The 13,216-nt window shown below is 36.6% G+C and overlaps 1 protein-coding gene across 1 annotated transcript in view; it reads left to right on the top strand.

Moving 5' to 3' along the window:
* The window catches only part of abhd3 (abhydrolase domain containing 3, phospholipase), a 39,280-nt gene extending 26,375 nt beyond the window's left edge, over positions 1–12,905 (top strand). The window contains exons 5-9 of the mRNA XM_077559417.1: positions 3,533–3,645; positions 6,174–6,347; positions 7,685–7,733; positions 8,007–8,172; positions 10,186–12,905. Of these exons, the coding sequence (XP_077415543.1) occupies positions 3,533–3,645; positions 6,174–6,347; positions 7,685–7,733; positions 8,007–8,172; positions 10,186–10,367 (684 nt within the window). The 3' untranslated portion in view covers positions 10,368–12,905. The remainder of the gene's footprint in view (positions 1–3,532; positions 3,646–6,173; positions 6,348–7,684; positions 7,734–8,006; positions 8,173–10,185) is intronic.
* The last annotated feature ends 311 nt before the right edge of the window (positions 12,906–13,216 follow it).

Below are 13,216 nucleotides of genomic sequence, written 5' to 3'. Positions count from 1 at the left end.
GTTAACTCTGTCAGTATGTGAACAACAGTGTTTGCTGTATGAACTGAATTGCAGTAATGACCCATTTTTTCCCTTGATGGAAAATGGGAGCTTTCTACAATATTGAAGAGAGTGTGTACCAAAACAACATAGCCAGTTGTGCCTTTTCACTCCAATATTACCAAACAAATATACTTCTTCAGACTTGTGGAGGAAGCACACAAGGGGAGAAGTAAACATGAATTTCGTGGTTAGCCGGAGTTTCTACTTGAATTTTACTGACGGGCCCTGAGAACCTGGCGAGTCAGCAGCATCAGAAGAAATGGAACACATAAGCGTCCTGCCTGCAGAAGGGAAAGAATGAATGTTTTACAATGTAACGTAACCTGCGCTGTCTTGACAAAGCGAACAACCCCTGCATCGACTCTGCTGGCATTATAATCAAACTCACTCTGCATTAAAGGGATACTTGACTCATTGAGCTATGTCCAACAGTAAGAAGATAATATTTTGTCTATAGTTTTTATTTTAATTTTATTATTATTAATTTTTTTCATTGTTTTTAATGGAGAATTAATACCTTTAAAAATACATTTTGCCACCTGCTGTCAACTGAAGATGACATCACCTGTGCTGAGGAAATGAGTAACGACTAATCATGGCAAACACAGAAAACTGTTGAGCCGTGATTGGTCGTTACCTATTTCTTCACCACAAGTGATGTCACAAAATTTGTTTGTTTTTTATTAATTGTACATGAAAAATAATGAAGTTATCAAATAAATTCTTGAATATTAACTTTTTACTGCTGAAAATGGCTCAATGGGTCAGGTAGTCTGTAGGTTTTAGGGAACACGATAAAACTGTTTCAGTTATGTGACATATGTTTCTTTTTAACCATCCTTTCACTTGATCATGTGCGCAAAAAAACACAAAATGATTCTGCACATTATGAGTTTGGGTTCCCACTGGTTGACGGGCAAAATTCATAGGGCTCAGTTAAAGTTGCACAACTGGCCAAGTAAAATATTGGCACATTCTAGGCACGCCTGTTAGACTTTCTGACTGACTACTTAGTAGCTGAAAGCACTATGACCCAGGAGAAGACCAGGTTAGTCGCGTTTGCCTTTTCATTTTGTAGCCAGGCAGCATTCATAGGGCAAAGTCATACCTGCCCTATACATTATAGGCCAAAGAAATTCACTTGAATGACTGTGACTCGTGTTGAAGAAATGAATCTTTTTCTTCGCGTGTTCGTTTTCTTTCGGGTAGTGAGAATGTTGGTTATCTGAATACAGGCTGGAGATCGGTGAACAGTTCCTTCGAAGGTTTTATTTCTACAGAATATTCCGGGCACAAGCGAGCTCCCAGCAATGGTGGCAGCCTCTCGCAAGTGCGAAGTTACAGCGGACTCACAACATTCTTATACTATCTTGAAGGGGCGGTACCACAAAGCCCCCACCAATGAGATAAGACTTTAAAAACATCATTGATTACAGACACTTCAACCACAGACAATGGCCCATTGTTGTGGGAATAGATTAGGTCCCAGTCATGACGATAAGACTTTAAAAACATCATTGATTACAGACACTTGGCAGAAATTGCGACATCACTCACAAAGACACATCCACAGATAAAAGTTCTACTGAGGAAATAAATAAATTAAAACAGTTACGACTAAATCTGGGCAGAAGACCCTCTTCACTCGTCAGGAATAGGAGGTTCGACAAGTTTATGAGTGCAGTGTAGCCTACCATAGCCCCGCTATATTACTCATTATTTTTGTTTAACCTTTATTTAACCTTGACGGCGTATTAGGGCCACGTATATATATATATTTCTTTAGAGGGTGGGGGCAATATTTTGAGGGGAAAAAAATAGCATCTTTATAAAGTGGAAAATATGCGACTTTATAAAATGACAAATTTGCCAACTTTCTAAAGTGGCAGATTTGCGAGAAAAAAATTCAGAAACTTATGAAAAATACACGTGGTGTACTATTTGGATGTTTGTGCCAATACTTTTCGGTCGGGTTTTCAAATAATGAGATAGTAATGGCTTTAACCATATCATGTTAAGCATTCACACTTTGAAGCATTTAAAGTGTGAATGCTCAACATGATAAGGTTATAGCCATTTAAAGCAAACGCTTTCCGAAGGTCCACATCCTGAGGATCAAGCATTTAAGTTAATTTCTTAAAATAAATATTTACTTGTACTTTTATATTTCCAGAATTATTATTTACACATTCATGAATTTTTTTGTACAAGTAGCTAAGTTGATGTGTCGAATCTGCTGCTCTCCGTCATTCACTTGCATTTACCTCAAGTTTGATAGCTTCTGATTGGTTAGTGTTTAGTCAGCTGATAGAGGATCAGGAAGTGTTGTCGCTCTAGCTGCACTGTATAAAGTAAGTAAAGTTTAAATTAATAATGAATCCGTCTCCATCCTGCCTTTTCATTTTATACAGTGTCCCATTAACCACCAACGAATACTTACATTAGACTAAAGCTACGCTGCATGTTTTCGTCGTCCGTTTTTTTCTTGCAAATTTCCATTTTATAAATTTTCCACTTGCAAATTTACGAGTTTTTTTTCTCAGAATAATAAACCAACCCCCACCCCCGTGAAAAAACAAAACGTGTCCCTAATACGCCATCACATCTATGAAATCAGAAGCCTCCTTTATAAAAGACAAGAACAACATTAAAATAACATAAAAACATTACATATAAGGTAAATAAAATAAAGAAAGCTATTCTAAGGGAGAGCGGAGCATGACAAAGGCGTTTTTTTTCCTATGCTCAGTCCTAAAACTTGGACAGCATCACCACTTGAAATCTTAGCCAACAATAACGAATAGATCTTTGTGCAATCAGAAAGCAAAAAAAATATACAAATACAAAAAAATATATATATATAAAAAAAAAAAAAAGGAGAGCAATGATGATGACATGTTAAATCGGTAAAATTACCGAATGATCAATACTGAGCTCTCCAGAAGAAAAAAAAAATAAAAAAATAAAAAAAAATAAAGCATTTGTAAGATGGAATCATAGGATAGCCTTGTAGATTAATAGGCACCAGTGATTTAGCCTTTGCACAGCAAGAAATGGACAGACAGCCTTGGTATATAATTATTATTAAAATATATATATTAGCGATTCACCGATTGGTCATGTTTTTAGAATTTGTGATAAACCAAAGGGCACTGTGATATAGTGAGTCTAATGTGCTGATGCATTTGCAAATAAAAGGTCACCATAATCAGATACGGTTACAAATTGAGCAGATACCACAAGCAAGACTTCTAAAATATCATTTTGTAAAGATAATTGACATGAGGTTTAAAACAGAGAATCATCAAGTCAGACACTTTTACTTTTATGCCCCTTACATGTTGGAAAGGACAGTTGCAGTCACCAATGCACTCTTCAACGGTTTATTAAAGAGAAAACTACTTACTATGTTTTGGAAAATAATTTTTTATTTTCTGCAATGTTATTGTCATACAAGAGATGTTGAAATTGTCGTGCCACTCTGTCCTAGACGCCCCGGACCTACTGCGCCGCCAACACAGAGGACCTGGAGACCGTCATCGAGCACATAAACACCAGCTTCCATACGGCGCCTATCATGGCGGCGGGAGTGTCCATGGGCGGGTAATGAAGCCACTTGCTGTATTTGCTGACAAATGTTGACAAACGCCACTGAAAGTGGCGATCGGATGGGGTGGGGATTATAAAGAGATTAACATTAATACCTTGACACAACAGAAATCCAGTACACACGGATCACTCACGTTTATTAATTTTGTCCAGCTCGTCATCCGCTTTGGCTAAATCCGAGACATGAGAAGGAAATCCAACTAGGTACAAAAATAGGGGCCCTTATTTGAGTGATTCCTGACCATTGTCCTGTGAGAAATAAGGTGTGCCGTAAGAATCACATTTTACTGAAAAATACACTGACTTCAGTATTATTGATTTACTACAAATGGTTTTCTATCCAAACCAGGAACGTATATAGACTCATTCAAACCCCAAAACGTTGTTTTTAAAAAAAATACTTTGTCCTTCACTCCCAAAAACTTATTTATACGTTTACAGATGGCTTTGATGCAGCTTACGACATGAAGAAGTGATTTAAAGCAAAGGTAGTTATTACAAAAAACGACCAGCAGGTGGCAGCAGAGTATAAGAGCTCAACCAGGGCCATGTTGCAAAAAGCTCTTTTTGACAGTGTTTTCATTAGGAATGTGAATATCGATGATACTTAGTTATATTCTAATGCTATTTGCTGAAAAATGGAAACAGATACACACATACTTTTTTTTTCCCCGATGAAAGAAGAGACTACAATATTCTGTAGGCCTTGCAAAATGAGTCAAAATCCAGTAAAACAGAAGCGAAGGGGGTTGCTTCGGTGAAAATGGCTGGGAGTGAATGACTTAATAGCAAGAACTACAATTAATCAACTTGTTGCCATTCATACAACAGAATAATACTTAAGTGTTGACACTGAACAAATTGAGACAGATCATTATTTTTTTTTTTATTTCAGTCGACAGTGACATTTTTGTTCTGTGCTGATTAGAGGGTGACACGGGAGTGGATTTTCCCTCCACTCACACAGAAAAAATCCTGTCGACTCATGACACTAGTTATTATTATTTTTTACTTTTAAATTAAGTTTGTTTCATTTTTAGAGCAAGTTTGCTGTTTTTTTTTTTAAATTTATTTCGTTTTTATTAGTTTTAGTTAAAAATATTTATTTTTTAGTATGTGTTCGAGTCCAAGATGATTGAAAAAAAGGTCACTAGGTATTGTGCAATCAAGAAAACTAGGTATTGTGTAATAAAGAAAACTACAGTTCCTTAACAACTGACTTTCCTTCTTCTGTAGCTACATGTACATAACAAAAATAATTAAAATAAAGCCTAAAAGCTCATATACAGTATGATATTAACTTACATAGATGAAAGCGAATGACATTTATGCTATAATCATACAAACTTTTTGTTAGTTTAAAAAAACTTAAGCTTCAATTAGTTTTAGTTTTTCAAATGCATTTTCGTTGTTTATTAGTTAATTAACTTTTTAATTCATTCCCAGCCATTTTCACTGAAGCAACCCCCTCCGCTCCAAGCTGTTTTACTGGATTTTGACTGATTTTGCCAGGCCCACAGAATATTGTGTTTTATTGCTACAGAAATATGGACCTACCTAGAGTCTCTTCATTAATCAGGGAAAAAAAGTATATTTCTATCTGTTTCCGTTTTGCAGCAATTAGCATTAGAATATAGTTAAGTTTCATCATTATTCACAAATCTTTTTAAAATTGCTTGTTTTCAACATGGCCCTGGGTGATTTCTTATACTCTGCTGCCACCTGCTGGCCGTTTTTGTAATAAGTACCATTGCTTCAGCCGTTCTTTTCAGTTCAGAGGCTGCATCAAAGCCTTCTGTATGCTCTAGCATAAAAAAAAACATTTTAAAAAAAGTATAAATACGTCTTTGGGACACCGGTAATATTTAAAATAGAACGTATTTATACGTTTTTGGGAGCAAATGAGTTAATGGAAAAATAAATTCCTCCTTGCCGAATAGCCACCTTCCCTGTCTATGGTTACTCACTTTTTACCAAAATGACCCTTTGTCAAGTTTGACTTTGCTACTCGCTAATATACAGCGGACTTGGTCATTTTGATGTAGGCTACACTAACGCCTTCTCAGTTTTGTTACAAGTAGATGGTTTTAGGAATGGTCACTAGATCTTTCCCTGCTGAGGATAAGAAAGGAAAAAAAAACACATTCAGCACATTTAGAGCTGAAACAGTTTCGTCATCGTATTGCAAGTTGACCGTTTATTTCTGCTAGCATGATGCTAACTGCCAACCTTCCTGCAAATCATCAAGAACGGAGCTTTTGGGCTAACCATGCTAAGTAGTTAAGTTAAGGTTCCATCAAGTACAGTGGAACCTCCAAAGTACAGTATAGAGCATGTTTTAATTGCATAGACAAATTCATTTTACCAAGCAGATGCTAACATAAATAGCATATAGCTAATGGCTAGTATAAAAAGGTGCCAGAGAAGCTTGACAACAGATATTTGTCACTATCTAATTTTAATTTTACATTATTTTAGTTTTATTTGTGTACTTTTTTTCAATGTTTTCTTTGTTCCTTCAGGATGATGCTGGCTAACTACTTGGGGCGCAAGGGCCAGGAGACGTGCCTGAGAGGGGTGGTGGTGTTCTCGGCCGGCTGGGACGTGTTCGAGTGCACGGCGTCGCTGGAAAAGCCGCTGGACCGCTTCCTCTTCAACTCCTACCTCACCAGCTGCCTGCAAGCCTCGGTGCACAGGTCAGCCGCCGGGCCAAAGTGGGATTAGCGCGGCCACTAGCTCACTGCTAATGCTATAAGGGAGGTTTGTGGGGCTTTAGTAGTCTGGAGATTAGATTGGAAATGCATTCATCATCATCATATTAATTTTTTTTGCTTTTGACGTTTCTTAGAATTCATGACAGAAGGAGTCATATTTTAATAATTGCTTAATTATTGATATATTAATAATGAACTACATTATTCATTTAGCAAATTTCATACACATACAAACTGAATGTGCTTCACGAAAAGAAATGCTAAAAGCATTGAAAAACACAACAGCAAAATTGCTAAAAAAAAATCTAACAAACAAAAAAACATATATTAACGTATATTAAACAACATTTTAACACATTAACAGAAAATTTTAAAAACATTTTAAAGTAAAGAAATGAAAGAAGGCTTCTAAAATTACAATTTAAAATAAAAATATATAAAACTGTTTAAAAGACCTTCATCAAACGTATAGGTGTTTTTTTTTATGGGAGTAAAGCAACTTTTTAACCTGATTTAAAAGCGTTCACTCTCGTTCGTGGGTGACTTGTTAATAATTTATTATATTATTAATATAATTGTTAATAGTAATATTAATATCTATAGTTTCCCAAATAAATACTATTGACATACATCAGTGTTTTATTTGAATATTGTAATTTTAAGTCATATATTAACTAGTGCTGTCAAAGTTAAACCATTAACTGATTAATTAATCGCGAAAAAATATCACATTAACCATGAATTAACGCAGATTAATTATTTTTGATCATAGATTATCCTTTAGCGTGACAGCGGATGGCTACGTTTAAGGTAGCACAGGTTGTGTTGGAGCAATAAACATAATTACATGCATTAAAGTAAAGCATTTAATGAATGTTTGCTTATTACATTTAGAATATTTGTTCATGTCAAAATATTGGGGTCATTTTTTTTTCTCCATTTTAAATTATGCAAGCAATTAACTGATTAGAAAAAGAGGAGGATGAGCATGTGCAGTGGATCAAAAAATGTTGAAGACGTCCTCATAACATTAAATGTCAAAAGAATTAACACATAACCGGCGCTCTTCAAATTTGGCGGGAAAATGTCTTGATAAAAAAAGCCTTTTTTATTAAGTGATTAATCACGATTAATCAAAATTCTAAGATGTGATTAATCTGTTTTAAAAAATGTAATCGTTTGACAGCTCTAATATTAATACTCATATGTATTAATAATCCCAATCAATGGTATGGTCACATCAATTACATATATTATAAACACTCCATATTTCATTAATAATGTTGAACATTATGTGTGTCTGTTTATCTGCCTACCAGACACAGGCCTGTGCTTGAAAAGTGTTACGACATCGACCACGTGATGAAGGTAGGTGATTATTGTCACTCGAGTTTAGACACTTTCACACTAACTGTCAAAAAAGAGAAAAAAGAAAGAAAAAGGCATTTTGACATTTTGTCCCCGTGTCGCTGTTCTGCATAATTGGCCAGGGTGTTCGGGGCAGTCCAATGAGGGTGTTTTGGCTCTAACTTTCCTTACTGTTGGGTTAAAGTGCACACAGTGGGAGTAAATTCAGTGAAACGCTGGATTATGGCTGTATGTTATGATGAAAGAGGCTCACCGACCCCGTTTCCATCACAGGCAAGGACCATCCGAGAGTTCGACGAGAGGTTCACGTCCATCATGTTCGGCTACGCCACCAACGACGACTACTACCACGACGCCAGTCCTGTCCACAGGTTGAAGTCCGTGCAGGTGCCCATGCTGTGCCTCAACGCTGCCGATGACGTCTTTTCCCCGTCTCACGGTAAGAGGCGGCAAAGTGTTTTCATGCTGCGGTCTGTGTGATTTTATCTATTAGTTTAAAATATTACAGTTGATTTTCATTGAACATTTAGGTTTTTTTTATTTTGTAAAAAGAGCTTTTCAATTTGCTACTACTACTTACTTTTTGTGAATAGTGCATATCAATCAATCAATGAAATGCTTAAAAAAAATAAAATTAACTCAATGAGTCAAATAACCAAAATTGTTAAATTATTAATAATTTTTGTAATAATCATTATTTAAAACATATTTAACTCTTTGACTGACAGACGTTTTCAGAAACGGGATGCCGCCAGTGCCAGCCGATTTAAGCATTTTGACTGATCTTTCAAGGTCCACAGAAAATGTTGTGTTTGGACTATGGAAACACACATACTACCAAATGAAAGCTTGAACTCTCATCTTTCCAGAAAAAAAGTTTGTTTCTACCTTATTCCGTTCTTCAGTAATCAACAATAGAAAATGGTTAGTTTCACCGAAATGCTCTGTTTTGAAACAAAAAGCAGAGAAAAAGAGCTTTTTGTGAAACGATGTTATTTCATGCACTCTAGTGAATTCTACACTTCTTTTTGTCCATGAATGATGCCACAAACACCTAAATGGTGCTTTACTTCTGTAAAACGCTATCACCAACAATGAAAAAGTGTTTTTTGGTTGCAAAATACGTTTATTTCCATTCAACAGTGTAACAATTTGACAAAACAATTTCGCAAACTATTTACAAATGTGTGCAACTGTGGTACTATTTAAAATTATTTGGATGTTTCAAATACAGTTTTTCTTTTTGTAACGCTCCCATGCGTGCAAGGAGACGCAGCAGGATTTGCACAACAGATTAGTTTCACTTGCGATGGCTCCTTTCGCGTGCAGACGTTACACTTTCTTGACGGCCTTTTTTTCCGGGGAATAGCAAGTAGCAGACTGTACACACTCCTCCGATGAATATGCATTGGACTCGGGGCACTCTTCGTCGTCCGATTGAACGTCCGCCTGAGCGTGCTCGGTTGTGCTCCGCGTTTTCCGGTGTTAGCATCGCTAGCCGGTGAACCTTTATGACGTCGTCATAGCCGCCGCGTCAACGCTTGCAACTTCAGCGTCAACCTCGGAGTCACCATCATCATCATCGATGATGATCATCGTCGTCATCAATGTGCTCTTTAGCGTTGGTCGATGCTTTTCGTCTTTGAAAAAAACTGCTCGACCGTGAGCTGCTTAACCGGTCGCCATGTTTTCTTCCCTTCCCCAGCCATTGTCCCCTCTAGCTCCGCCTCACGTCTTCTACTGACGCCTACCCAATCTTGTCAAAAGAGAGTCATTGCTGCCATCTAGGGGCCAAAAATAGTCATTAGGCTCACTAGACCTGCTTGAAACTTTCACCACAGCTGGGCAAGGCTTTACTCCACCCGTTTCCCCCCCCCCAAAAAAATAATTGGAGAACGTCTTTTAACGTCCTTGGCGCTCCTCCATAGGTTTTTGCAGAACGTCATTTAACGTCTTTGGCAGTAAAAGAGTTAACATTTATTTTTTTATAATATATTTTTGTGCGTGACTGTACATACAAAAATGGCAGGAAAAGCATACTAAAACATCAGAACATTTATTTGAAGTGAATCAGAGGCACTTTAAAAAGTGACAGGTGTGCTGACTCCCATTTACCACAAGTTTAAGTGTGATTAGTTAATTGTGAAAACAGCCACATTTGCATTTTCGGAGAGTGTGCACACTTTTACAACCACATTTTTATTTTTACTTCCCTTCTCAAAAACAATTCAGGTTTGTTTGTTTTTTTGCATGATGTTGGCTACATTAATGTTGACAAAAGTTTTGAAATGATTACATTGCATTTTCAAATGTAGACCAAAATACATTACATTTATTTTATTTCAATTAATTAATTAATTAATTTGTCATTCAATAAATGTATTCTCATTTTCATTCAGTTACCCATTTTAATTCATTTCATTGATTTTGTTGTTGTTGTTGTGTTTGTCAGCCATTCCCGTGGAGGCGGTGAAGCAGAACCCTAACCTGGCCATGCTCATTACCTGCCACGGCGGCCATATTGGTTTTCTGGAGGGCCTGTGGCCGAGGCGGAGCACCTACATGGACCGCGTCTTCCACCAGTTCGCCCGCGCCGTCATCGAGCAGGGCGGCCGACTCAAAGACCTCTCCTAAAACGGGCCCCCTCGTCCTCTCCCCTCCGTCCTTGCTGCATTCCGTCCATCCTTCCAGTCCGTTTCAATCCCTCCATCGACCTGCTTTTTATCTTCCTCATCCATCCATCCATTTCTTTATCCCGCCACAAGCAAAACAACAACAACATTGTTGTGGTTTCAAAGGGCACGTCCTATTGGCTGCAGTCATTTGATTGATTTATTCCTCCAATTGTGGCATTGAAAACAAGCGGAAATGTTTAGAACAATGTTAAACATGACAATATGTCCTTTACGCATTCATCAGTAGGATGTTAGCCCTCAGGGATTTGTTTGTTTGGTTGGTTGGTTGTTTGTTTGTCTGTCTCCGGGGATTATTTTAGAGTCACAGCTTTATTTTGAAGGGACTAGTTTGACCTTTTTAGGATTTTTTTCCCCAAAGCGAAAGCTAAAAACACAAGTGAGATTGCCCCCACCCACCCCCGAACCAACATCCCCCACCCCCACCCCTCCCCTGACTACACAAAGCTTAACTCCATTTCCATGCATGCTGGCAACTTTGCACAAATTCATCGAATGTGTACTTTGATGTACTTATGCAGATTTTTATGCATTTTATTATTGTGCCACTGTAAAAAAAAAAAAAAAAACTATAGTCACTTTAAAAGAAATACTAAAATAAATTGAAATGGAAATTCATTTATTCTAGTTCATATTTGTATTATGTAATATATATATATATATATATATATATATATTGTATTTTGATTTGCAAAATTTAGATTTTTAGACAATAGACATCTTTGTTTTAGAATTTGATGCCAAAATGTTGAATATCGGCACTTGGCTTGGCTCAGCTGATAATTGGTCTATCATTGATTAGTAAAAAATAAAACATGTTTTCATGAGTCTTAAAATGTAAATCATAAATGTAGATGTTGGTTTATTTATTTAGTTTGAAAAAGTTGGTGTTTTAACCAATTAGATTCATGCAAATAATTGAAAAAAAATATATATATGGAGTTTCAGACACTGATTGTGTTTTTCACACTGAAAGTTTTGATGGTTAAAAAAAAAAGTATGTTACAAATTCAAACATACCATATTGAATAGACTTATTAAATTGCCCAATAAGCCAGTCAAATGAAGTAAATACTTACTGTATATGATACATTTCTAAAAATATTTGCTGATTTTTATCCTTTTTTATTTTTGTTATATAAATATGAAGTCGATTAAAAATAATGTAATAACATCAATTTAATTTAATGATTTTTTTTGTCAATGAAACTGTAACTCTCCAACTTCACCACTAGGCAAAACACCTTTACCACCACATGCAGATGTCGTGTCATCCATTTTCATGAAGGATTGTTTGACAAAATTCCTTAAGATTCCAGGTGTGATATGTTGTGGTCATCCACAGTCATGTGTTCATGTTCATCAATTAAACTGCAATTTCCCAACTTCCCCACTAGGTAGAACAACTATACTTTGCGCCAACTGGACTTTGATAGAATGAATTTGTGACAAAACTCCTTAAGATGCCAGGTGCAATATGTTGGGGTTATCTACAACTATGTGCTTTTATTTTCCACTAATTGGAAAAACTGCAATTCATCAATTTCACCACTTGGTAGAGTAGCTATACTCTGCTCCAGCTAGACTTTAGTAGAAGGAATGTGTGAGAAATCTCCTTAAGACGCCAGGCGTGATATGTTGTGGTCATCGACAGCCATTCATCTATTTTATTTATTTTTCGTCAGTAAAACTGCAATTCCATAACTTCTCAACAGCTATGCTGTGCTACACAAGGAATGTGTGAGAAATCTCCTTAAGATGGCAGGTGTGATATGTTGTGGTCATCCACAGTCATGTGTTCATGTTCATCAATTAAACTGCAATTTCCCAACTTCCCCGCTAGGTAGAACAACTATACTCTGCTCCAACTGGACTTTGATAGAATTAATTTGTGACAAAACTCCTTAAGATGCCAAGTGCAATATGTTGGGGTTATCTACAGCCATGCGCTTTTGTTTTGTATCAATTAAACTGCAATCCCCCAACTTCCCTGCTAGGTAGAGCAGCTGCACTCCATACTCCATCTGTACTTTCATAGAAGGAATTTGTGACGAAACTCCTTAAGATGCCAGGTGCGATATGTTGCGGTCATCTACAGTCATTTCTCTTTATTTATTTTTTGTCAGTGAAACTAATTCACCAAAGTACCCCACTACATCTGTGCTACTACTTCCATAAAGGAATGCATGACAACACTCCATAAGATGCCAGGTGCTTCTGTAATGTCATTTTCCGTCCCATGAAAATGTGCAGCAATAAGAATTGAAAACAAAAGTGTCTCGTGTATTGACTAGTATATGCACATGATCAACGATGAGTGTAATATGAGCTGTTTAATAAACGGTTCGAGAATCTCTATCCATTTGTCTGCTTTCTGCTGCCTTTCCCTATATTCCAGATATCAGTCTCTCTTATATTGGAGGTAGTTCCTCACAATTGACACCGAAGGCAGTGCATGATGGGAAAATTAATTAGGACATTCCCCCTTATCTCCAGTAGAAACATTTTTTCTACAATGGTTTAATAATTATATGACAATCCAAATAATGATTTTCGCCTTTAAAATGATAAAGTATTGTTTTTGCACCCCTTTGTATATGTGACAACAAACCCCAAAATGACTGAGACAAGTTGCCCCAAACTACCATGTTGGTTAATTCTTGCTCTACTTTAAAGTTATCTTAAAACAGAGCAGTGTCTGAGGCATGACAAGATGTTTGAATCTATCCACTAATGTAAGTAAATGTAATAAAGTATTGTTTTTGCAACCCCCCCCAAAAAAATCTCAAT

The sequence above is a fragment of the Vanacampus margaritifer genome, chromosome 2, assembly GCF_051991255.1.
Source record: "Vanacampus margaritifer isolate UIUO_Vmar chromosome 2, RoL_Vmar_1.0, whole genome shotgun sequence".
In the NCBI taxonomy this organism is placed as follows: Eukaryota; Metazoa; Chordata; class Actinopteri; order Syngnathiformes; family Syngnathidae; genus Vanacampus; species Vanacampus margaritifer.
The sequence above is the reverse complement of the archived record's forward strand: the minus strand, read 5'-3'. Positions and strand labels throughout refer to the sequence as shown.